Source organism: Bactrocera latifrons, unplaced genomic scaffold (genome assembly GCF_001853355.1).
Source record: "Bactrocera latifrons isolate USDA-ARS-PBARC rearing strain unplaced genomic scaffold, ASM185335v1 scaffold_47, whole genome shotgun sequence".
Lineage (NCBI taxonomy): Eukaryota > Metazoa > Arthropoda > Insecta > Diptera > Tephritidae > Bactrocera > Bactrocera latifrons.
In genome coordinates, this window is record NW_017537123.1 from 494,510 (window position 1) to 519,045 (window position 24,536).

The following is a 24,536-nucleotide window of genomic DNA, read 5'->3' on the forward strand; positions in this document are numbered from 1 at the left end:
ACAAAAGTTGAGGTTTGTTAGCCCGTATTACGTGTGAAGCTGTCTAAAAGCCATGTATTTATTTATTGGCATTTATCGTGTCCGTGTATTTTAAATTTTTCATAAACTCTTTGGAGGTTAGCGTCTTTTTGTTGTTTATCTTTCGCACGCTCTTCGAATTGAAGAGTCAATTCGTTATGGATTGTTGTGAAATTATGTAGGATTGTTTTGTAATTTTTTATATACTTTAAATACTAGTCACGTTAAAATTCGGTCAGTTGTGGCCGAATCTCTTTGTGATATTCTTAAAATTATACACTGCGATTGCAGTTTCGTATATAAATATGTACATACATATATATTTTTAATCTATATTAATTGGGCAGAAAGTCAACGTAATGTATTATGTTACTTCCTTGGTTTCTAAGTTCTTACGTTTTATACCGATTCATTTAGTTTTCTACATATTTCATTTTATATCATATGTATATTTTACCCACAGTTCAGTTTTACCATATTTAGTTCGAAATTTAAATGAATTCCAATGCCGAATTCCAAAAAAAAAAATTCGAATATTCAAATTTAGAGACGTCAAAACAATATTTATTTATTGATGTACATACATATGTATTTTTGAATTGTTTGCAAATCTGGATACGTGAGTGCTGCGATGCAGCAAGTATTCCTGCTGAAATGGTGATTGTATTGTCTTTCGATATTCAATAAGTAAAGGTTTAATTGTAATATAAAATGTGACAAAATTTTAGGCTTTTTTGTGGCTTCATAATTACACTTCGATGCCTTGCATTTCAAGCCTCTGAGTCGCTGTCGCAGAGTGGAGATAACATTGAAAACGATGCCAAAGAGACAGTCGATTGGACTGGACTAATCACCGATCTACGAGATAGTTGGCAATCACCACTTTATTACCTAGAAAAACGTGGTTATCTGCCTCCAGGAAATGAAAATTTATTGGAGCAAAAACTAAACGAATTACGAGGCATAAAAATCAATGAACATAATTTAGACCAATTCGGAGAGAAAGCTGATGAGAATATGGAAGAACTTCCTAACGCCTTCTTAGCTTCTTCCACTGTATTAAGCTCAGCTGAGCCAGGTTCAATCAATTCCGTTGATGATGCTAACTGCAATCAAGCCATTATTACATCTGGTAGCCAGCAACAACAGCCGCAGGATGCTACAGACATTTTGTTCAAGGAATTTTCAGCTGATATGCATCCTGATGCTGGTACCGAAATAGACCGAGACTCTGAAGAAGATTTAGGAAGCCTCAAAAATAATATTGCAAACGCTTGTGCTAAAAAGCCGTCTACAGCCGCGACGAAATCCAAGTCCAAATCAAAGTTGAAATGTAAGTCCAAGACTAAGCCAAAATCCAAGACTGGATTTTTTCAAAGACTAAAGGAAAGCTTTTCATCAATATTTAAAAAACCCCAGACTGCGAATTCAAAAGATGAGCGGGTAGAAAAGCCTGCACTTTCATCGGATTATGCCAACTATTTTGTGAAGTTTTTGGCCCATAGAGACATGAATACAGATACGAACAATTTGAGCGTTAATGATTTAAATAGTCGATATGCTGGTATAAAAAGTTCTGGGAATTCAGAACGTGTTGGTATGGGTTTACACCGAAGAGAGTACAACAGCAAAGACTTAAATTCAAAGGTTTTAAATAATAAGGTTTCAACGGTTGGCGATCTAAGTGATAAACAAATATCATTGCAGACAAAGAACGATATTTCATTTGAAAAATTCAGTGACGAAGTAACAGGTAAAAAAGATTCGGGGTTGAAAGAGTTTCCATTCCAAGATTTCAACTTTGGAGATTTAAATTTAAAAAAGCTAAGTACAAAGGGTATCAGAAGTAACAACAAAGCACATGACCAGTTGTCTGATCTAGAAAACTTTAAATCGAAAGATGAAGAAGTTAATAATATCGTGCATGGTTTGGCGGAACAACAATCTACTGCAAAGGATCCGCTTAAGAACGAGAAATGGGAAACAAAAGGTGATTCTAGTTTGAAAGAGTTAGCACCGCCTAAGGACTTCGAAAATTTACTACTTGAAAATAATAAATTAATCCATGAAGATTATAAAGACCATAATGTGAAAGAGATCGTGCCAATTATAGCAGGTATTGAAGAAGTAATTGGGAATGGAAAGAAGGAAATGAGTTCTAAAAACGAAGTCTCTAATGAACTTACCGCCTCAAGTTTTAGCATGAGAAGACCGAATTTTGATGCGAAAGACGATACAAGCAAGCTTTTGAGTCTCAAGGATTTTGACTTTTCGTTTCCTGACTTAGATTTGAGGAGTTTGGCTTCTACCTCTAAAGATATCATATCCACAGATGATAGTTTTGATGGCTTCGCCAACTTGGGTATGTCCAGCCTTAAAATGAAGGTGCTTGAATCCAACGGGGAAGAAATTGATACTCCCACTGAGATTGAAAGTTCTGGTTTCGCTGCCAATGAAGACTTATCAAAAGAAAGCGATGTGAACGAATGCGGCATGCGGAAATCAGATGACACAAGCTTAAATATAAAGAGGCACAACGATAGGGTTGAACCCGGTTTGACGGAGGCTAAACAAACGAAAATAAATGGCTTCGTGTTAGGGGATCTATCAGCAATATCAGATAAAAATAATCTGGACTTAGATCGACAATTTACGAGGCAAGTTTTGGAAAAAGTTATGAGGAGTACAGTTCAAGAGCGTGAGCTTAACAAGCAGTAGATTGCGGTAATTACTATTTTGAAGTAGACATATTTTGTAGTCGTATTGATACCTTAAACAGTAATTATATTAATGGTGTTCAGTTGTAACAATTTATTTAAATAAACAGTTTTACGATTTTTGCATGCTTTGTATTTCCCCTCTTTCGTAGGTCAATCTCTTGAAATTTAACTGAAAATAAGATTACAGATAAAAATTTAACAAGCAGTATTGCTGCTGCCAATAGAAATAATTCTACTTCTATGCACAGACATATATTATAATGGACGAATGTCCACGGCAAATCAAAGATTTACAGGTGAAATAGTCATTTTCTGGCTTTTTAAGTTTTATATATGTACATGTGTGTATAAATTCAAAGAAAGCATTAACTCTTGACTTAAATAAATAATAAAATAAATTAAATATTTGTGTTTTTTTTTTCTTCATTGTTTATTCAGCTTCGCAAATAATTGATTATAGAAATATGTAGAATGTAAAAATCCTAAATTAAACAATGTGCTAATTATAAAATTTACAAAGCACACATGAGTAAGTAAATATTCGTAGTGTCTAAGTTAATTAATATATTTTGTGGGGGTCTTTAAAAAGTTCCAAAAATGTTTTATGGCCTCCGATCTAGTAAATTCGAAGCAAGGATGAGTATGCAGAAATATTTTGATGATATTTCTCATGCGCTCTATTTGCGCAAATAATAGCGATTTGAATTGTTTACATACACATATTGTTTTAAGACAATACATAGTGGATTTAACAAGTTCATTTCATATCTGAAATGTGTTGCGAAGACGCCATGTGTGTGTTGATGAGTGTAAACAAAATTACCCCTTTGCCCACACACTTAGCACACATATACATACGTAAGTATGTACATATGAACATGTGCATTTAGTGTTTAGGAAAGCTGTGATCTTCTCAGTGTGGCTTATTTATAGATGTGTTTACACCTATGTATGTTAATATCTTGTAAACTACGATTTATTATTTAAAGGGTTAGGGGATGAAGGATATGGTAAAAAGAGAAAACCAAAATGTTTGTTGATACTTCAGTTTTGTTTTTATGCAGCCGAAAAATATTTGCCAACATGACGAAAACAATCATCCCTTTGTATACGTATTCTTATATAGATTGTGGAGAAGTCCATATATGGACTGTGAATCCGCAAAAGAGTTTTGAGATGCTTCTATTTAAGCTGTTTCTGGAAGTACAACAATTACAAAGGGCCTTTGCATTTAAAATATTGCTCAACTCATTGTAAAAACCTAGGCTTCACAAAGATTTTACTGGTTGGAAAGATTCAATTTTGTTCTTAACAGAATAATATATGTCTGTATGTCTGTATGTTAATAGATACGAAAGCATGTGCTTTGTTTCTGTGGCTAAAAACTTCGCCTTTCATGCAGCTAATTGCCGTCCCTAAACTTTTAGTGGTTTATTGTCCCATACTTTAATTAAATATCTGTATAATCAAATGCCAAGATCAATATTTCTTTCATTAAATCGTATATAGATAGATACTTTTTGAACTTGCAATAAGATCCAATTTATTTAAATGCTATAACACTAATAATATAACTGATATAAGCAAATATATTTAAAGATTTTAAGTATTCAAGATTCAAAGTAGTCAATTTCGCAAGCAGAATGGAAGCTTCTTCCTTTTGCTGATCTTAAGATAACGTTGGAGGCGGACTTATTTTTAGGAGTGATTGCTAGTTGTGGTTAGAGAGAGGCCGCCTTTTCGTGGCGATGATGTAGTTGGCTTTATTGGTGACTTCTTCAGATTAACAAAGCCCAACTCATTGTCAGGTGATGGCGAAGATGTGGCACCGGAATTGCGTCTCGACGAAATTGCTCGTACATTTGTGTCTAAATGACGAAACCTACATTAAAGAGGGAGAAAGAAATACTCAGCTTGTCTTCATTTGTAACATTTGCTTGAAACGAAAAAATAGAAAACTTTACAAACCGCAATGAAACATTACTCTTCTGCCCTCCATCATCATTGTTACTGTTGAAGAGAAACGCTAAGGGCCAGGAAATCCACGAATTCCGATCCATCGATGTTTGTGTTCTTATAATAGGATTTGAAGAGTGTCCCACTACCGGCGATGTAACATCTAACGACATATTTGGGGTACCTGCCTTATTGATAGCCGGGTTATAGATTTTCGGATCGCTGACCATTCGTACGAAGAATGAGCGTTTCTTAGCCAATGTGTCTTCCTTCTTTCGATTGATGATCTCCGTTAGTTCGTCGTGTTGTTCCTTTTCAAGTAATTCATTGGCAAAATCAACTATGGTTTCCCAGGCATAATCGATGTCATCTTCACAGGCATTTTGGGCCACCGCACAAAATCGTATAATGTATTTATCGTTGACACTAGCAGGAACCATATGCAGTTTACCTGATTCATTGATGGCGCTGAGTAGCTTCTCATTTAGCTTGTCGTTACCTTTCAATCGGAAACAAACCAATCCAAGCTAAAAGAGAATAACCAAAAACAATACTCATGATATGCAAAAAAAAAAAGAGAAATAAGAAAGATCGTTAACTTCGGCTACACCGAAGCTTAATACCCTTCACAAATTAAAATTTTTCCTTACAAGAACTTGATTCTGATCATTGCTATAGAGATTCGATCTAAACAATTACTTCGAAGATTACACCATTGCCTTAGACAATCAGCTATCCCAAATTTTGTGAGGATGACTCGCCAAATGAAAAATTGTTCCATACAAGCACTTGATTCCGATCGTTCAGTTTGTATGCAAGCTAGATGCTATAGTAACCAGATCTGACAATTTCTTCCGACACTGCACCATTGCCTTAGACAATGTGGTATCTCAAATTTTGTGAAGATGACTGATCGTTCAGTTTGGCAGCTATATGCTATAGTGTTCCGATATCAACGTTTCCGGCAAATGAGCAACTTCTTGGTGAGAAGCGGGCGAGAGAAAAATTTCAGATCGATATCTCAAAACCTCAGGCATTAGTTCGTTTAAGGTATAATTAAAGAGTACGATGTGCTTATAATACAACAGTGGTACTCATTTCATGTCGCAAACTTGTGGCATTTATTGCAACTTTGCAAAACAGCTGTTTAGTTGTTATATGCAGTTTATTTTGCGACAAAATTGCAACCATGCGAGACAATATTTATAGTGGCATTGATTATTTTAAATTATTTATAGGAAAAACGACGTCGAATACATGGAGAACATTTGACATATTACAATATTGCGCTAATTTAACTCAAGTTGCGACTTTGCCATTATTACATAATTGCCTCATATTTAGTGTACATATAACAATTTATGAAAGTCTATCGAAATCAATACGATATACGGCATATTATGTAATGTTTCACCAATTCATCAAGGCGGTTCCAACCAACGAACAAATTGACAGTAACTACAATCTGTGATTACCTCTCAAATAAAGTAGGTTAGGCCACAGTGCTAACCAGTCAATTGATCTGTTAATCAATTAAAAGCACTAAAACACAATTTTAATAAGTAAGGAAAACGAGTTGGTAGTTATGCGATCTTTGCTTTGATGATTTGACTTAGATATTTCTTTTGAGATCTCGCAAATTTAGTTATATTTTCGGTAGAGAGTTAGCTGAAAGTCTTCCTACTAAGTATATTTTTTTATAGTTCAATTTCGACCAAATGTATTTAAAGATGCTTAACTTACAAAACTATTATACTGTACCTTATGTTGCGGCTGTATAAAAGGAACGAGAGTTTATGTGAAGCTAAGTGCGTTAGCCAGACACGGAGGTGAACTTTGAGTTGTACGGTGCCATACGTATGTACTTATGTACTTAACTTATTTACATACTATATGTATATTATAAGTATGTGTAGGCAGATGTTTTATGTGCAGGTTTACACGAAACGAGCGATGGAATCACAAAACTTTACCAAGAGAAGCAAAAATGATCAGCCACCTACAGGAATTAGTACATGTTATATCTCTACATTAAAGCGGGTCACTTCGGATGATGAGGCGATATGTGATCCGTAACTAATTAAATCTTGAATATGGTGTATATATATATACTATGTATATTCCGTTCCGTCGGCCGTTCCAACAAATGAGCAGCTTCTTGACGAGAAAATTTCAAACTCCACTATCTCTACTCCACTATCATACTGATCATTAATATATGTACATATATATTTTATAGGGTCTCTGACGTTTCCTTTTGGGGGTTACAAACTTCGTGGCACACTTAATATAAACTGTTTAAGGTAAAAAATGTATACACAAACAATTTAAAGCTTGGCTCCGACTGCACCATTTTTACTTAGTTGAATGATACACATATCTACTGTATAGAAAATCGGTGGGCGATTGTATATATTCATGGAAAGTGTAAATGGGTTGATATGAGATGGGTTTTCCTAAAACATTCAATCCAAAAAAGAGTTTTTGAACTCGGTTCAAATGTTTATTATTTTTTTACTTCCAAAACATGTTGCCACATAGTATAATAGTTTTGTTCACCTAACAATTCTTTCGAACACCCAAAACTAATGGAGGTAGACATAGATTTATCATTAGATAGTGCTTTTCTTAAAAATGTGGTTTTCAAGAGTAAATAAAACGCATATAACTCAATGTTACGGCCAGGATTTGGCTTTATTATAAAGATAAGAGTTTGCCATAATGTTTTGAAACTTACTTCGGTAGTGACTGCCGCGGCCAACTTGGAATAATTCTATTCGAGAAGTCAAATTTTCGACCACTTTTTACAACAGTTTCTTCCATAGGCCCAATATACCTGATGTGGTGATTTCCCACTTTAAACCTGACTTAGAACCCTGATATAGTGTATTCCGGATTTCGATCTAATTTTATGGTAAACAATTGCTCAAAATGTGTGATTTTTTAATAAAGTAAGTGGACATGTTTTCTTAAACATTATGTGGTTTAGTTCTAAATTAGATCGAAATCTCATATCCCTAATATTATCAATATTATATATTCTTACGAAACATGTTTATACTCTTGCAGAATGTTGCTACAGAGTATAATAGTTTTGTTCAGCTAACGAATGTACGTATTACTAATCGATATAGATATAGGATTATGCAGGGTGCGTTCAAAAGTAAACAGGACTTAAAAAAATAGAACAAATGGTTTTATCGGCAAATTCTATTTATTTTATTCAATAGTCTCCTTCTGCTTCAATACAGCTTTTCGCATGGTCCAACAGCATGTCGAACAAGTGTTTTAGATCGTTGGCTAGTACGGCCACCAGTATGCCAGTGCAACCCTTTTGAGTGGCCCATACGTCAGCATAACGCCCTCACGTCAGATACAGGATTATATATACCAAAGTGATCAGGGTGACGAGTGGAGTTGAAATCCGGATGTTTGTCTGCCCGTCCGTCCRTGCAAGCTGTAACTTGAGTAAAAATTGAGATACCATGATGAAACTTGGTACACGTATTTCTTGGCTCCATAAGAAGGTTAAGCTCGAAGATGGGCAAAATCGGCCCACTGCCACGCCCACAAAATTTCGGAAACCGAAAACCTATAAAGTGTCATAACTAAGCCATAAATAAAGGTATTAAAATGAAATTTGGCACAAAGGATCGCATTAAGGAGGGGCATATTTGGACGTAATTTTTTTGGAAAAGCGGGCGTTTTTTGTACATATCTCGAAAACTACTATAGCTATGTCAACCAAACTGTGTAGAGTCGTTTCTTTTAGGCATTTCCATATACAGGTCTAAAATGGAAGAAATCGGATAATAACCACGCCCACCTCCCATACAAAGGTTATGTTGAAAATCACTAAAAGTGCGTTAACCGACTAACAAAAAACGTCAGAAACACTAAATTTTACGGAAGAAATGTCAGAAGGAAGCTGCATCMARGYTTTTTTTWWAWATTGAAAATGGGCGTGGCGTCGCCCACTTATGGACCAAAAACCATATCTCAGGAAGTACTCAACCGATTTCAATGAAATTCGGTATATAATATTTTCTTAACACCCTGATGACATGTACCAAATCATCACTTCGATTATCACTTTATCATGCGAGAGTATAAAATGTTCAGTGACACCCGAACTCCCGAACTTAGCCCTTCCTTACTTGTTGGTAAAATAATCGGTCACAAGCGTCGATCGATCTGAGCAATTTTTGGTCGTCAGTGAATTTGTGCGGAACAAACCGTGCACACACCTTTCGTAAGCCCAAATGTTCCAAATTCCATTTCCATGAATTTCAAACATGATTTCGGTTGATTTTTGATGAATTCACGCACAGTTTCGATGGAATTTCCGGTGATCACGGATTTTAACTGGCCGACATGTTCATCATCATTTATGACCTCACGACCACTTTGAAAACGTTGATACCACTCGTGCACTCTGCTACGGGATATGCAATCATCCCCATAAACTTGTTTCATCAATAGAAACGTTTCGGTAAAAGTTTTACTAATTTTAAAACAAAATTTAATGTTGGCTCTTTGTTCGAAGCTCAGTTTCGCACGGATAACACAAACATACTGACACTTAAAACGCAATAACTTCAGTTCCAATCGGTGAAATGTAATGAAATTCGCACTGAACAATCGATAAAGATATTAGATTCTAACGCACCAGTGGACATACATATATATGGTGTGACCAGGCGGCGCTGGATTCAAAAAGTTCTGTTTACTTTGGAACGTATCTTGTATGTACATATATACATGATCAGGATGAGGAGATTAGTGCCAATAGTTGACTTTTTACCGAATACCGTATGTATATGTAATTGAAATTCAAAGAATATCCTCTCTTGATAGTAGTATGTCTATTTGCTACAAATTGGTGGAATCGGATCAATACATCCCTTGGCCCACATATAGCTAATATAAAGATTTTAGAACTTCCGGGTGACTTTGTACCGCATATATTGGCCAAAATGTGAGTTATATTTTGTTTTTCTAAAAACGGTGCACATTGTGCTTAGAGTTAATAAAACCGGGTGTAAATTCGCCTTAGACCCCATATAACTCACAAGTCTTATGTTATTGAAGGTACTTCCCTGACTATACTTCTTTCAAGTTGCAAGTATTCGGTTATACCCGAACTTAGCCCTTCCACATTTGTTCATATTGTAAATGCTACAGCTATTTCTGTCACTCACCTTGACTTGATTACATATCTCGAAGCGTTTATCTTTAAGCACATGCTGTTCGAAACGTTTGGCCAATTCGATGTGACGTCGTATATAGTTCTGCAATCCGGAGATTCCGTAGGAACGCAACACAAACCTATTGAGAACACAAATTAATATTAAATTTTTCATAAAATATTCATTTGTTAGATAAGAAAATTTCCCGAGTCCCTCAATATCAACAGTTAATTTTCTATAATTAAAACCCGTAATAAATGGCATGGTTTGCAGTACTACCTATAATGTGTTGGCTTCAACTAAAAGAGTTTAAAATAGGTATTGGGTATTATTAATACCTAATTAAAGAGATTTTTTTTCTAATTGATTTTAACAAATTCCTGATCAATGATTTTTGTTCACTGGTATGTCAAACGGTGTTATTTGATTTAAACCATTACAACTACATACGTACCACAATTTCAACGAGCGAAAACGTCGACTGAGTGGAACTCCCCAATGACGGTAGTCAATCGCTGCATCATCATAACAATGCTTCAGATACAATGGATCCACGACAAGTGCTGATGTCAAGCGGATTCGATCGCGGACCCACAATGTTGAACAGTCGAAATTTGTTAATAGCCATTTATTGGGATTCGTATTGAATGAATCAGCGTATTCGATACCCTATGCACAACAACAACAATAGAAATGGTAAGAAAATGTCGGCTTAAGTAATTCACACGAACTTTTATATAGTATGTACATACATACATATATAACAGGCATGTGTGTATGGTAGATATGTGGGCAATATTAATAATTTAGAGTACCAATTCAAATTCTGTGAAAATCGCAGGCACTTCAAAATAAATGAGATTAATTGCGTACCGTTAAGAGTGACTTCAATTCGGGACAGATGAAAGAGTTGCCGGCATAGGCGGCATCCACATGCAACCAAACACACTGAAACTTTTTCAATTCCTTGCCAATTTCCTCCAAGTTATCAAAGGCGCAGGAGCCGGTAGTTCCAAGAGTGGTGGAAACGAAAAATGGCACCAAACCTTGCAATTCGTCCTCCTCCATTGCCTAGAGATGATAGCAGTACACAAAATGTGAAAAATGCTGCGTAATGTTTCTTTACATTTTCACCGCTCACCTCACTCACGGTGCGCCCGCGCAAGCTAGCATTTTCGTCTGGCTCCAAAATTCGCAGTTTTACAAAGCTTATCATGGCAGCTTTCTCAACACAACTGTGTGCTTCTTTGGAACAATAGGCGATCAACTTGGAAAGTAAGTGACTTTCCTCGGTAAATGGATGTTGAGCCATAAGACGTTTGAGCGCCTGAGCGCGCGCGGCCAACATGCTGACCAATACACACTCAGAGGCGGAAGTCTGCAATAAAAAATAAAAAGAATCCATTAAGCGTAAGACCCATGTTTTAATAAATATTTTTTTTTTAAATTATAATATTCCCATTTTACTTTCCTGTATAACTCCACCTCCTGTACTGCCCTCCTTTAAAGCTAAAAAATGGTCAGGTAAACCGATTGCTTTTCCTAAAAATATGTAATTTTTACCATATGCATGACTGTAAGGAAATAAAATAAACACCCATACCCAGCCAATCCAACACAATTGTTTCCAGCTCCGTACATGCTGGGCTTGCGGCCCAGGAAAAACCAATGCAACCGATACCATCCCCCAGCATATCCCCCAAAATCGATTCGAATGCATTTCCTGCCGGAAAGTAGGCATGAAACCGTGGATGCTGCCAATGCGTAACACCGGGCATTATTTTATCTTCCACATCTTGCATTATCTTACGCCATTCCTCTGGTTCGAATGGAGCCTCAGCTGTGTTTAAGCGTGTTTTGTGTGTAAAATACATGTCTGAGTACAAGTATACTAAATACATTGAGATTATATTGATTAAAGCTAATATTTTTCCCTACGAACTTTGCTTTTAATATAAAAGTGTCAACTCACTTCTTTTTGAGAGTAGAAACGTGAGTGGGATAGTATTTACAATGGATTTCACCTAATTTGCTTAACAAGTTTTTTGTAACCATTATGGTACGGTGTGATATGTAGTAGTTGAAAATATAGCTAGGTATAGTTATATATCGAAAATATCGGAATGAGACAATGATGATGTTTCAGAGAAAAGTCAACAATTCATACCTCACAAATTGCCTCATTAATGAAATTTGAAAACATGTCAACCTACTTTCTATAAGTCGGAATTTTGCCAATCCAAGAAATATGCGTATCCCACCTCTGCTTGATTTTTTAACGTACATATTGAGGCTGATGCCTAAGTAAATAATTGTTGTGCTTGAAAACTTACATGGTATTAAATGTCTTAGATAGCCGGGTTCGACGCTAGGTGTGACACGTCGATCTTTCAGGGTGTCCAAATATTTGCATATATATTCCACCATCTCTGTGCCATGCTTACGAAATGCTTGACTATCCATATTTCGTGAATGGTTCTTATATCAAGTTCTTCGAGTCTAATGAGTAAAACGCAATAATAAAATATTAATACTATACTAAAAAGCGAATTTGTTAAGATTTTAAATTTACTACAAGATAAACTTTTGAACAGTTTTTCTTGTCACTTTGGAAGTATAGTTATTCAACAAAGGCAATATTGAGCCATATTTACTATTATTCACCCATATTTTACTATTCGACGAAGCTGGCGACAATTAGGACGATTAAGGATTACTTTCTCCTTGCTGATTTGACACCATTTCATGGCAATGGAAGAATGATGTGTGAACGCCAAATCTGGTAAAATTTTACAGAATAGCAGTAAGTCGAGTAAACGGTAGTCTCTTCTCAAAACGCTTTTTCATATACGATATTATTGTGCTCGTAGTAATAAAGGGATGGCTTTTAAGACCACAAGAGCGTATTGCTCGCCAAATCATAACTTTTTGACAGTATTTATCGTTTTTGTATTTATATGTTGCCTCCACATTCCCACACTTATTGCAACATAAAGCTCTTATCCAAGATGTTGATTTCCGCCGCGTTTGACATAACCCGATTTTTTTTTTTTAATTATAATAAATATCTTCGTTACTAATTCTAGATCAAGTGATACACTTTTTTTAGCTCTTCCTATGCTCGTAAGTTTTTTTGTAACGTTTAATCATACTACAAACTGTTGTTTGATTTAATTTAAATTTTTGGATTAGCTATAAATTCGTAACTATTAATTTTCGATGAGCGTACTCCATTTCAGATTTAAAAGAAATGTAATGACATTGAAAATTCCTCTTGTATATATATTATGTGCTCAGATGAACTGAACTTATTCAGAACTTTTGAAAAATAGGGAAGTAGTGGTTCCTACAGTATGTACAGATTTTAAATGTGCAATATTATATTATTAACTTTTATTTAGATCATTAAATAAATACCACAATAATGTATGGCTTTTTTAAAGCTCTTCACGATTGATTGGGAACAAACCTATTGTGTTGTTATTATTATGGTCTAAATCAACGGTGCAATGAAAAAAAGTATTCCGATCGAACCACTAGCATGGATAGAAAATTATAAAGATTTTTATACCCTGTAATACTATGAGAACTGAACCTGTGAAAGATATTATGGTCCGACGTTTAGGCGTTTTTGGGTTTTGTTTAAAATTTATAAAAATTCACACTAAAAATGCGGTTTAATTATAGAAATGAGTTTTTACTTCTGCTTAAAGCATATTGCCTGTAGAAATTTTAAGTTACGATGTCACAAATTTACACTATTTGTCAACTTCATTAAATTTTGTAAAACTATGGGTTATAGATATATTTCGTCGAGAAGGGTTTCTTTTGCTAAGTATGTATATGTAACTCTTTTAATAAATTCTTAATTGAAGAGTCACAGAACTGTCTACAAATGAGTGAATACTAAAAAGTAATATTATATATGGAGAATGCAGGTTGTTAGTTTCTTTTACCTTTGCTGAGGAGTTAACTTTGTACTTGATTTTATATACTACGATTTTATTTGTAGTCCCTCACCAGCTTTAGATGAAACATTTATATTCGTCAGAGTCTAACCGTACACAGACCTTATTTTATCTCCAAAAAGAGGATTGTACGACGTATTTTTTCAACGAACACTATAACTTCCTTTTTATTTTTGTCTCACTACTAATATTATTCATAAGGAGCAGGATATTTTTAATTTTTGGTACTTTGCATTTATTGTAATAAAGAAAATAATTATCCAACACAAACTACCTTTTGACCAGTATTTTCACTTCCTCTGAACGGAGAGTTTTCAGAATACCGCTCGAACTGCTGCCGCAGCAGTAACTGATCGTTCATTTGTGATTTAACCATGATATAACCTCGGTATATTTTTCCGTGTATTGCTTGCCACGCAGCATCCAATCCACCCACAAAACTTCGCACAATTCCAGCAATTATCAAAGGGTGTAAATAATGGAAATAAGGGAAGGAAACGAGACATTTCTGGGTGGAAGTGTTTGCAAGGAATGTTCGTTGCAGTGAAATGAGTAAAATGTTTGTTTCACCGCAGTCATCATTCCGTAAGGTTGGTTAGCTCTGCATACGTCTATATACTTACATTTGATTCATAGAACCACTCTTTATGCTTACAAATTTGTATATATGTATGTATGTTTATGTATGTGAATGTGTATGCATACACACAGTGCTCCAGACAATTTGCTGTTATCAAAGTTGATTCCTCACACCATTTCTATTTCGCATTTTGCGCCAATATTGCTCACATGTATTAGGTTTGTGGTAGTAAATAATTGCTGTTCCGGGGCTGCATTGTACTTTCGTTTTTGTTTTATATTAAGTCCCTATTATGAGGTCAAACATTTAAATAGAAAAACGTGAGAGTATGAAAAAGCGCGGAGTTCGGACTGCGTATTTTTTCTTTCTTGACAATATTTAATATGCAATGCCATACTGACATACATATGTATGTATGTATGTATATATTTGTGTGTGATATGGGATTTGTTTCTCCTTTGATTTCCTTCAAGGGGATCTCGTTCTCAATAATCGAATATACATATATATGTAGGTAAAATATGCGTACTGGTATGAAGCGAAGGACAAGACCTTTTTAGATACCATTTTGGGTCTCGATGCAAACACACAGAACCATTCTTCAAGCAAAACAATAGGACTCTTGAAAATCTATATAGTATATCATTATCCGCACAGAGGCGAAAACGTTGAGCAACTGAAAAATTGTGATGACAACAACAACTTGAAGCGAAGCACGCATGTTATGCACCAACGCTTGGGTCGTTGGTTTTAGTGCTGGAATGCCAGAAAAATTCTTGCAATATAATGTTCGCAAACAACTGAACAGTCTTGAGTTTGGAGTGTCGAGTCTTTGTGTGTGAATGCGAACATACCTTACACATACATCATTGGATTGGCTAGAAGTCAGCTGAAGACCATGGCAAGCGAAATAATCGGAACACACACAGTTGCTTGTATTTCATTAAATTCTTTTAAATGCAACTGCTTGCCCTCTGCCTTCAAATTTCTAATAATAAATTGAATTATTGTGCATGGCATCGATGGCTTTGCAGGCTGAGTCGATGTTATTGTTAACGAAGATACCACAACTTGATGACAAGTCATGCGGCATAGCAAAGCGAATGAGGGCCGGATGCTTGATGGCCTATGAGAGTGAGAGTGTGGGTAATAGCGGTGCGCGTTATTGCCGCTAAGGAATTTTAACGCATTCTATTCGAACATTCCTATCACCTCTTAAAGTTCTGCTTTTTTTTCTGCTATAAAAAGATAGCATAATAATCTTAGCTGAATATTTGAACGAGTGTGTCTGGCATGTCCTTATTGCCAACTCAGATCATGTAGAACTCGTGCTGCATACATCAATTATATTAATGCGGCGAAAGCGTGGGCTCAGTAAATATGTGTATGTGTATATGAGAATATTCGTAAAAACTTGAGCGTGCTTCAAGTGTATAGTGGTTAATCGAACGTCAGTTTCGTTGCCAAACACTTGTAGATTGCACGGAAAAGTTCAATGATGATAGCTTAATTGACTGGAGCGTATTGAATATTCCGCCATTTTCCCAATTACGTTGCCTTCTTTTGCATTACTATTTTTCAATTAAGAAGTAATTTCTTGATTACATGTGTAGATTTGAGAGTTTTTTTTTTTTTTTTTTAATTAGTTGTCTTAGTAAACAGACTAGCACTAAAAAGAAGAAAAAAGTGGGATTTTTCCAACATTTTAATGGCTTTTCAAATAAACCTAATATTTAAATTATTAGTTTCAAAATTTATTAATAACAACAAGAGAAACAGTCTATATATGTACATCCTTCATCTTTTTAATATAATACAATAAATCTACCGAAATTTTGAGCAGAATTTAACCTTATGTATTTATGAACATAGAGATGCTAATCGGTGAAGTTATTTCACAGATAACTACTGTTATACATACATATGTATACGTACAAAAGCAATGGCGTTTCGATTCGTGTTTATTGGCTTACGTTTTATTTTAAAACTTTCTCACGGTAAAAAGTTGAAATTAATTAAAATTTTCCATGAAAGTGATTGCTCTCATTTATTTGAGCCAACAGGCTTCGTTTTCTTTAACCATTCAGTGTCCTTGGCTCTGCTAACCTAATTTATTGCAGAAAATTGTTTTACAAATTCCTTAAACGAAATAATCCACGAAGAAGAGGTACGACATGGCAAAGACATAGCTTGATAGGCATACTAAATTCATTCATTGGCCACCAACTGGCACACCCACAGCTTGTAAATCAATTATGCACCACGCTCTAACGCTTCCGTGCGCACTAGCGACCAGTTGCAACCACTGAAATTGTCACGTGTTTATACCTGTATGTATTAACGAATGGATTTTCTTTATCTTTCCATTGTAGTATTCATTCAAAAAGCAAAGTAAAAAAAAAAAAAAAAACGGTAAAATATGATGCACTATCGGAAAGGTGAAAATATCGAGCAGGAGTTAACCAAAGATGACTTGCCATTCGCTGATTGCATGTCCAAGTTGCCACAAAAGGACTATCTTTGGATGCACGTACGTACATACATACCTACATATGTTTACTGATTTTTTAATGCAAATTTATACACACTTTTGTGTATACTTATATGTGTGTACAATATGTAGGTAAGAGGGGGCACTAAAGTACAGAATGTGATTAACTATGCCAAAAATGCTTTGGACAATGGCGAATATCGAACAGTGGTTTGGAGTGGTGTGGGTGGCGGTGTGGTGAAGACGGTTTCTTGCGCAGAAATATTGAAGCGCAGCTATCCGTTATATCAGTTGACACGCATGGGTCAAGTTACGTAAGTAAGATAATATATATTATTTAATATAATTAAATTTTTAACAATGTACATTGAATATATTTATATACAATTCATGCATTATTTTTAGAAACGAAGAGCATTGGGTGCCGCAGATGGAAGGTTTAGAGCCGATTCTAGCTAAACGAAAGGTGCCCAGTTTACACATACTGATGACGTTGGATCCAATCGATGAGAGCATTGGCGAGTAAGTTCAATTACGTTTTACTTACACAATACATCCTACATGCTGGTCAAAACACATATTCCGACCATTATGATACAACTTCTGTGATTTTACATTAATGAGCCTGTGAAAAAGTAGAACAAGCAATTTTCTAGCGGACATGAGACCTATTCTAATCTTAGTCGGCTGTAAATCGTGCTCATGAAAGTATTACACTAGTCTGCCGAAATAAAAGAATTGTAGTTTCCCTTACTCTTTTGTTTTTGTTGTTGTTGTAGCGGCAGAATTCTGCCGAGTTGACAGTCCTTGGCCGGATAAAACTCCGGGTCCGTTCCGGTCACGTAGACCCGACTGTCGTGGGAACGGTCCCTTACTCTTTTCTTGAGCAACTTTCAAATGAGTACAGCATAGCGTTTTTTTAATTTGCATATCTTGTAAAGCTTTTCAACAAGATGCCATATTGCATTTCCAAGCTTTTGAGTCTCTCGAATGTAATGCCATCCTACCTCTTGTTTCGGCTTTGTTCCACTTTGAATTTAAAACTTTTCTCTGGTATTACGCATCGAATCTGTGGTTAAATTTTTAGCCAAGAATGTTACCCATCTGTTAATACTCATCACATACATATTGAATAACTTTAGAATGGATAATGAAGTTGAAATCAAGGTAACTGTCTGTCCGTTCGTACATCTGTGCAATAGGAAAGTTGTCCGCGTGAAATTTGTGAAATTGGTCCGCGAATTACCTCAGCTTCCATATAATTATTTTCATTACTGTAGAAAACTTTATGTCGAATATGTCAGTCAGAGTGAGTACGAGTTATCTTCATAAACTTGCGTGAAAAATATAAAATTAATTTTCTGTATTTTATCATTTTAATTATCCGTTTTTTCTTCCCACCACAGTATTCAGAAGCCCAATACTACGACTGAGTACTGGAGATGCTCGAACTCCACCACGCAACAACAAAGACAGACACAACAAATAGGACAAAAGAGTGAAGGCTTGAGACAGCGACGGCAACATGAACAAAAACGGTTGTCTAAGGAAAGACCCCAAAGCCAGGTTGCGCGACAAGAGAAGGTAAAGGATTTGCAAAGAAAAGAGCAAAGCGAAAGGCAAGAGATATCGCAAAATCCAAATAAAAATCATACTGAGCTACGACATAATAATGGTAATGGTCAATATCGTCATCAACGAGCTAAAAGAAAGCAAAGTGCCGAACTACAACGGCAATCTGCCCAGGCTACGCAGATGGAAGTTGGAACATTGGCACCTTCTGTACAGACTACTAATATTTCAAGTAGTATAGACACTATGGAATCTTGATTAAGAAATGGATTAATTTGATTTTTTTATGATAAAGTTTAAAAATATTTGGAAAATATACTACAAAGATAGCATTTAATTCTGTTCATGTATTTAACCGTATTTTAGATATCAAAGCAGTAGTTGATGACAATAAATGTTGATGTAGTAGATACAGAAATAACTGGAAAATAGTCATTGGTCCAATTGCCATACAAAAAATGTTGGGTTCCTAGCTATAAAATTTTCTAGGAAAGCTGTGATAAAAATCTGGGGTATTTTCTATTAGGCATTAGATATAAGTTCATAACAAAAACTGCTTTACGTGTAAATTCTAAAAAGGTGTTCAAACTGATATCTTATATGTAGTAAGTATTTTTTATTTTTTAGTTTTTATATTCATTACAGATTTATTCAATATTTTTTCATTTATTGCTGTTTGCTATAAATTTTTTCGCATATTAAATCTATGTATGTTGGATTATGGTTGTTACTTTGCATCTATTGTTAAATAATCAAAACTGGATACTATAAATACATACGTATTTTTTTTTTTGTTTTGTCTCTAATTTGTTGGATGTTTCAATCAGTTTTAATTCATTGGATCATTAAAAAATATTTACTGTATTAAATTTTTTTTTATGTTTATAGGTCTTATATGGATTCATCTTGAGAGATTACTATAAATAAAATATTTCGAAAATGAACAGTACATTTTATGATATATAGTTAACGTTTAGCTTCAGTATGCTATTTAAGCAATTGCGAAATTAGCTAATACCGATAACCGATTCTCGACGAGTGTAGATTAAACAAATCTCTCACGAGAATCATCGCATGTTTCGACAACTAATACATAATTAAAACAATATTTTCGATGTAAAATAAAAAATGTTTACTCTCAACATATATATTTGGGATCTATGAAGTGAAGTATAGGTAGGGCCCAGTTTTGGACTTGCTTTTAATTGCAAACATTACAATTATTACGAATTTATGTGTACTGACACTGAAACAAAGAACCAATTTCTATATACTGTTTTACTTTCTGTAAATAGTAGATTTTTGTTACTAATAGCAAAGGAAAATTTCAAATGCACACATTGCAATTTTCAATCAAATTATACTAAAGCAAATTAATTAGATTTATTATTTTTATTAGAATAAATTCCGCCAATACTCTGCTTAATGTAAAACTTTTGCCGCGGCATTATCAAAGGGATATTAACAGAATACTCTTTTTAATCGAGTTGACCAATCATTTGTTTTGAAGGTTTCATCCTCTTTTATAATTTAAAGTAATAGAACGCATGTGTACTATATCGACAATATATTAAATGTTTTATTTTGCTTCCAGACAATATATGGATTATAGAAGCATAATTTGCCATATTGAGAAAAATTCTACAATGAGGATTTCTCACACATACTGCTCTTCCTTGTTTTGCTTTATTTTGCATTTTCATTACAATTTCGCAAAAAGATTGCTTTGATTTCCGGTCTTTTTTATATTTTCATACATATTTTTCATTAATAAATTTCATTATTATTTTTATTGTGGTTATTATGTTTTAATGACTTGCTTTCAAATTATGATTTTTCTAGTTATTATTGTTTTGTTGTTACTGTTGTATGTGCATTTCTTCAGATCGCACTGTATTGTGTTGGATATAAATATGCTGCATTTGTTTGTTGCATATGCATTTACACACAGTTTCCAAGCTCTGAATATAAAAGCCCTAAGCTTCACTCTCTCCAGGTGTTGCAGTTTCCTCTTCGTTAATTGGAACAATCAGATTCTCCTTGGACATGAGATTATACTTCGTGACGAAATGAGTGAAGCGATGACATAAATATGTTTCAGCCTCAAATTCATCAAATATTCGCCGGTGATGAAAATACGCATGAGAAAATATTCGGTAAACACGACGGCACACGGAACCTAATTTGGTCACTGATGACTCCTTGATTGAAACCCTAGCGAAAAGTGTAAAAATACTGAAATTTAAGCAATAACTTATATAACTATAAAACCTACAATTTTGTAAATAAATATAATAGGGTAATTCAAGCAATGAATAGTGATTTTAATAGCGGGGCACAATAAATGCAGAGAACGCTCAACCTAACTTCTGAATATCTCTCTTCTGACTTTCGCCATACTAATAACTGACATTATATTTACCTGCTGGGAAAGTATTTATTACTATTCAAGAGACATGCTGCGCCGTCCAGTGTATGTCGTGTATAATCAATGGCGGGACATTCTTTTGGGGTTTTATGTGCAGCACACAAAAATATCCATTGATCGGTGGCCGTCATTTGTGTGCAAGTTGTAGGTGAGCATTGTTTTTGCAAACGAACAGCCAGTCCATTTAGTTCCATACAAAATTGTCTATACGCAGAGTAAAATTTAATGATCTAAAAATATTATGTTAAATATTCACCTGAGATGTTCGTATTTCCAAACCCCTTCATCTTGAGCTTCTGGCATTGTCAAAATTAACTCAACATTTGATGGATCACGTTTGATCAGTTGCTGAATGTATTGTTGTACAGCCAAAGTGCTATCCATTTCTTCCAATGGTTCATCCGCCCAGCGAGAAAAATCCTGCAAAGTAAATTCGTTTCTACTTTTCACCATATGCTTCGACTACATGTTAGGTCTAACTCTGATTGAATGGAAACTGTATTCACATAATAAAGACTACTTTAGCACTTTCTTCCTACAAACCTTCGCTTTTGTTCCTGGTCTGTTTCTTCGCAGAATCGTCGCGCTGTCCGCCATCTTCATGTTTCTTTAGACTCTTCCCTTTTTAAGAAAAAAAGAAAGGCAACTGAAGGGTTTGATGCCTATTATGGGCGTGCTAACCAGTTTTATACTACCACTATAATAATATAAATATTTGATAATACGATTTAATTTAATTTCAATAAATATTCGTTCTCAATTTAGTATATTAAGAGAAGTCTTTCATATGGAAAATCTTTAGTTTATCGTAATCTTCTTTCCACTAGTTTTTCGTTTGTGAAAAATTTTGACAACTCCTCCTTTCATTGATTCAGAGTGATTGCAGAGAACGTTTAATACTCAATAATTATACGTTCTCTGGAGATACATTCATTACAGGGTTGAATTTAACGTAACAAAAAATATTATACGTCTCTGGTGTTAATTCGTCTTTGACGTAACATTTGTCCTATAATATTAATTTTATTTATTTATTTTTCGTAAACACATAGTCAGAGCTACTGAATTATATTTTTAATAATTTAAAAAGGTATTATTAATCTTTGTTACCTGTTTTGATTTTGTTTTGCATGTAATTCACAGTTACACTGGTTAACTACCCATAAATAAATATTTTGTGGCACCGTTGTGAACTGCTTTCGTAGTACGAAATCCACATCAAATACGTGTGGCAGCGTTAAGCTCAATAATGAAAATAAAAAGACAAAGGATAGGAAAGTGAGAAGACGATTCTGACTGTAACATAAATTGCGTTTCTATTGTGCGAAAATTAAGTGAAATAACCAATTTTTGTGATATTTACAAATAAGAAAATCAAGAATTCAAAAGAGAAAATGTCGTACGCATATTTATTTAAATATATTATTATTGGCGATACTGGTGAGTCTATAAATTGTTTAATGAAAACTATCAATTGTGTACACAAATAAATTAAATGAAAATTATGACAATGAGTTCTTTTTGCAAAAAGTTTAGCCAGTGCATATTAAACATGGAGTCAAGACATTAATTTTTAACCAAAAAAAAAAAAGACATTTAAAAGTTTTATGTTTTTTTATGCTACACGAATATTAGCAGCTGCCTAGATCATTTTCATTAGTTGATACTCGTGTGATGACGAAAGCAGAGGGGACATGTATGTACCTTGAAAACCTTTTTGGAAAATCGATATTTTGATGTTGTTGCTGTGCTGTGTTCTAGCATACATATATAATACTTAATGAAATTGAACAAAGAGCATCGGTATTGTTCTAAGTTTCCTTATAAATTATTTAATTATATGGTAAAAAATTACAATTTAATCTTTAATATTTGTTGTGATTTAAAAACTGTTAGTCATACATAGTTGAATTTTTTTAAACTTTACACGGTAACATTAACTTAATTTTAAAATGAAAATAATTAAATTTTTGTTTAGTTATGCGAAGCAAACAAAAGAAAAATAACTGTGTGAATAGTACAAAAGATACAAATATTTATGATTCAATTATCGCATATTTATATGAGGACATTATTATTACTAATTATTGTTATTTTCTTCTAAGGTGTCGGAAAGTCATGCCTTCTACTTCAGTTCACCGACAAACGTTTCCAACCTGTGCACGATTTGACGATTGGCGTGGAATTTGGGGCACGCATGATTACAATTGACGGCAAACAAATCAAACTACAAATCTGGGACACGGCTGGCCAGGAAGCGTTTAGGTATAATGTTAAACGACCGATTAAATAAAAATTTAAACAAGTTCGATCTACCTTACAGATCAATTACTCGTTCATATTACCGTGGGGCAGCCGGAGCTTTATTGGTGTATGACATCACACGTCGTGAAACATTTAATCATTTGACTACATGGCTGGAGGATGCGCGCCAACATTCGAACTCAAATATGGTCATTATGCTGATTGGCAACAAGAGGTCTGTAATAAATATCTAGTTCAATAAGTTAATATACGTATATGTATATGAATATTTTGAATTTGCAAAACCTTTTCATTAGCTTTTAGCCCCACATATGAATGATGATTCATTCTCCTACCCTTTATCTCCATTCTGTTTGCACAAACATATACATACATATGATATACATAGAATTATTTACAAATCTATATTTGTATATACCCTCAATGATAAGCTATTATATTTTGCATAGTGATTTGGATTCACGACGTGAAGTTAAAAAGGAGGAGGGTGAAGCCTTTGCACGCGAACATGGTTTAGTATTTATGGAAACGTCAGCTCGCACAGCTGCCAATGTAGAGGAAGCGTTTATTAATACAGCGAAAGAGATTTACGAGAAAATACAAGAAGGTGTTTTCGACATAAACAATGAGGTAAGTAGTAAACTTAAATAAAGATATATTAATATTTATAAATAATATGTAAATAATGCAAATTTATAATATGGAATTTCTTGTATGCTTATAGGCAAATGGCATTAAGATTGGACAACAGCATTCCCCAACGAATCCCTCACTGCCGGGTGCTGGTAATCAAGCTGGATCGGCTAGTAGCGGCTGCTGTTAAGTGGCACTTCACAGCTGCGGCTGAAGTTAGTGATTTTTTCTAACATATACAAAACCAATAACTATTAACTAGATATTTCCTTACTTCACAAGTTTATTATAATTTTGTTTATGTTGTTTTTTATTTTAAATCAACTAAAAGTGAAATGTGTGTAACGAAAACCGGCATTTCAAAATATTCTTATAATATAAGATATGAACGAATCTAAAAAACATATAAGCATATATCAGTAGATCAACAGCACGTAAATAGAAAATCAAAACCAAATAAAGTCGTATAAACTTATTTAACTGGCTATGAGATTATTACAGTTATTGTGGAAAGTGTCCGGAGTTTTAAGCAGAGAAGTTTTTAAATTATGTGCTTAACTGAACTGAACTGAACTGAAAACAAAATATACATACATAAAGCCATTTTTTGCAGTAATAACCAACAGTGCAAAAATAAAGATGGAGTGGTACATTTAAATTTTCAAATTCACTAGAATATTATTTCTAAATACTTAAACTGTTTGTAAGAAAAAGTT

General features: G+C 34.3%; 5 protein-coding genes across 6 annotated transcripts; 3 read left to right on the plus strand and 2 right to left on the minus strand.

The window, feature by feature from the left end:
- The first annotated feature begins 586 nt into the window (after nucleotides 1–586).
- Nucleotides 587–2,805, plus strand: LOC108973223. Its single transcript, XM_018940295.1, has 2 exons — nucleotides 587–675; nucleotides 747–2,805. Exons 1-2 carry the CDS (start codon nucleotides 650–652, stop codon nucleotides 2,734–2,736), a joined length of 2,016 nt encoding a protein of 671 aa, XP_018795840.1. The 5' UTR covers nucleotides 587–649; the 3' UTR covers nucleotides 2,737–2,805.
- Nucleotides 2,806–4,299: 1,494 nt separating this feature from the next.
- On the minus strand, nucleotides 4,300–14,190 carry LOC108973303 (tyrosine decarboxylase). The gene is made up of 10 exons (XM_018940495.1): nucleotides 14,126–14,190; nucleotides 12,217–12,382; nucleotides 11,487–11,723; nucleotides 11,355–11,425; nucleotides 11,025–11,261; nucleotides 10,757–10,954; nucleotides 10,338–10,552; nucleotides 9,896–10,022; nucleotides 4,707–5,221; nucleotides 4,300–4,620 (listed from the first exon to the last, which is right to left on the minus strand). The coding sequence occupies exons 2-10, from the start codon at nucleotides 12,344–12,346 to the stop codon at nucleotides 4,437–4,439; spliced, it is 1,914 nt and encodes a 637-aa protein (XP_018796040.1). The 5' UTR covers nucleotides 12,347–12,382; nucleotides 14,126–14,190; the 3' UTR covers nucleotides 4,300–4,436.
- A 2,619-nt stretch (nucleotides 14,191–16,809) lies between these two features.
- On the plus strand, nucleotides 16,810–18,912 carry LOC108973293 (ribonuclease P protein subunit p25). The gene is made up of 4 exons (XM_018940480.1): nucleotides 16,810–16,961; nucleotides 17,055–17,236; nucleotides 17,328–17,444; nucleotides 18,329–18,912. The coding sequence occupies exons 1-4, from the start codon at nucleotides 16,851–16,853 to the stop codon at nucleotides 18,750–18,752; spliced, it is 834 nt and encodes a 277-aa protein (XP_018796025.1). The 5' UTR covers nucleotides 16,810–16,850; the 3' UTR covers nucleotides 18,753–18,912.
- Nucleotides 18,913–19,276: 364 nt separating this feature from the next.
- LOC108973294 (MOB kinase activator-like 4) lies at nucleotides 19,277–21,792 on the minus strand. Of its 2 annotated transcripts, none has more exons than XM_018940482.1 (4): nucleotides 21,466–21,792; nucleotides 21,179–21,342; nucleotides 20,917–21,126; nucleotides 19,277–20,708 (listed from the first exon to the last, which is right to left on the minus strand). In XM_018940482.1, the coding sequence occupies exons 1-4, from the start codon at nucleotides 21,523–21,525 to the stop codon at nucleotides 20,471–20,473; spliced, it is 672 nt and encodes a 223-aa protein (XP_018796027.1). In that variant the 5' UTR covers nucleotides 21,526–21,792; the 3' UTR covers nucleotides 19,277–20,470. The 2 variants fall into 2 exon arrangements, with proteins under 2 accessions (XP_018796027.1, XP_018796026.1); XM_018940481.1 differs by having other exon boundaries at nucleotides 19,277–20,729.
- A 371-nt stretch (nucleotides 21,793–22,163) lies between these two features.
- On the plus strand, nucleotides 22,164–24,295 carry LOC108973295 (ras-related protein Rab-2A). Its single transcript, XM_018940483.1, has 5 exons — nucleotides 22,164–22,362; nucleotides 23,028–23,187; nucleotides 23,246–23,401; nucleotides 23,637–23,817; nucleotides 23,912–24,295. The coding sequence occupies exons 1-5, from the start codon at nucleotides 22,317–22,319 to the stop codon at nucleotides 24,008–24,010; spliced, it is 642 nt and encodes a 213-aa protein (XP_018796028.1). The 5' UTR covers nucleotides 22,164–22,316; the 3' UTR covers nucleotides 24,011–24,295.
- Nucleotides 24,296–24,536: the final 241 nt, after the last annotated feature.

Excerpts from the sequence above, each read along its gene's own strand:
- LOC108973223 (XM_018940295.1), top strand. The coding sequence starts at position 650 with ATGCAGCAAGTATTCCTGCTGAAATG. Across the intron at positions 676-746 it reads CAAGTATTCCTGCTGAAATG|GCTTTTTTGTGGCTTCATAA; the intron begins GTGATTGTATTG and ends ACAAAATTTTAG.
- LOC108973303 (XM_018940495.1), bottom strand. The coding sequence starts at position 12,346 with ATGGATAGTCAAGCATTTCGTAAGCATGGCACAGAGATGGTGGAATAT. Across the intron at positions 5,222-9,895 it reads AGATATGTAATCAAGTCAAG|CTTGGATTGGTTTGTTTCCG; the intron begins GTGAGTGACAGA and ends ATTCTCTTTTAG. Across the intron at positions 4,621-4,706 it reads AAGAGTAATGTTTCATTGCG|GTTTCGTCATTTAGACACAA; the intron begins GTTTGTAAAGTT and ends TCTTTAATGTAG.
- LOC108973293 (XM_018940480.1), top strand. The coding sequence starts at position 16,851 with ATGATGCACTATCGGAAAGGTGAAAATATCGAGCAGGAGTTAACCAAA. Across the intron at positions 16,962-17,054 it reads AGGACTATCTTTGGATGCAC|GTAAGAGGGGGCACTAAAGT; the intron begins GTACGTACATAC and ends TACAATATGTAG. Across the intron at positions 17,237-17,327 it reads ACACGCATGGGTCAAGTTAC|AAACGAAGAGCATTGGGTGC; the intron begins GTAAGTAAGATA and ends CATTATTTTTAG.
- LOC108973294 (XM_018940481.1), bottom strand. The coding sequence starts at position 21,525 with ATGAAGATGGCGGACAGCGCGACGATTCTGCGAAGAAACAGACCAGGA. Across the intron at positions 21,127-21,178 it reads TGGAAATACGAACATCTCAG|ACAATTTTGTATGGAACTAA; the intron begins GTGAATATTTAA and ends CTCTGCGTATAG. Across the intron at positions 20,730-20,916 it reads AATAAATACTTTCCCAGCAG|TATTTTTACACTTTTCGCTA; the intron begins GTAAATATAATG and ends CTTAAATTTCAG.
- LOC108973295 (XM_018940483.1), top strand. The coding sequence starts at position 22,317 with ATGTCGTACGCATATTTATTTAAATATATTATTATTGGCGATACTG. Across the intron at positions 23,188-23,245 it reads GCTGGCCAGGAAGCGTTTAG|ATCAATTACTCGTTCATATT; the intron begins GTATAATGTTAA and ends TCTACCTTACAG. Across the intron at positions 23,402-23,636 it reads ATGCTGATTGGCAACAAGAG|TGATTTGGATTCACGACGTG; the intron begins GTCTGTAATAAA and ends TATTTTGCATAG.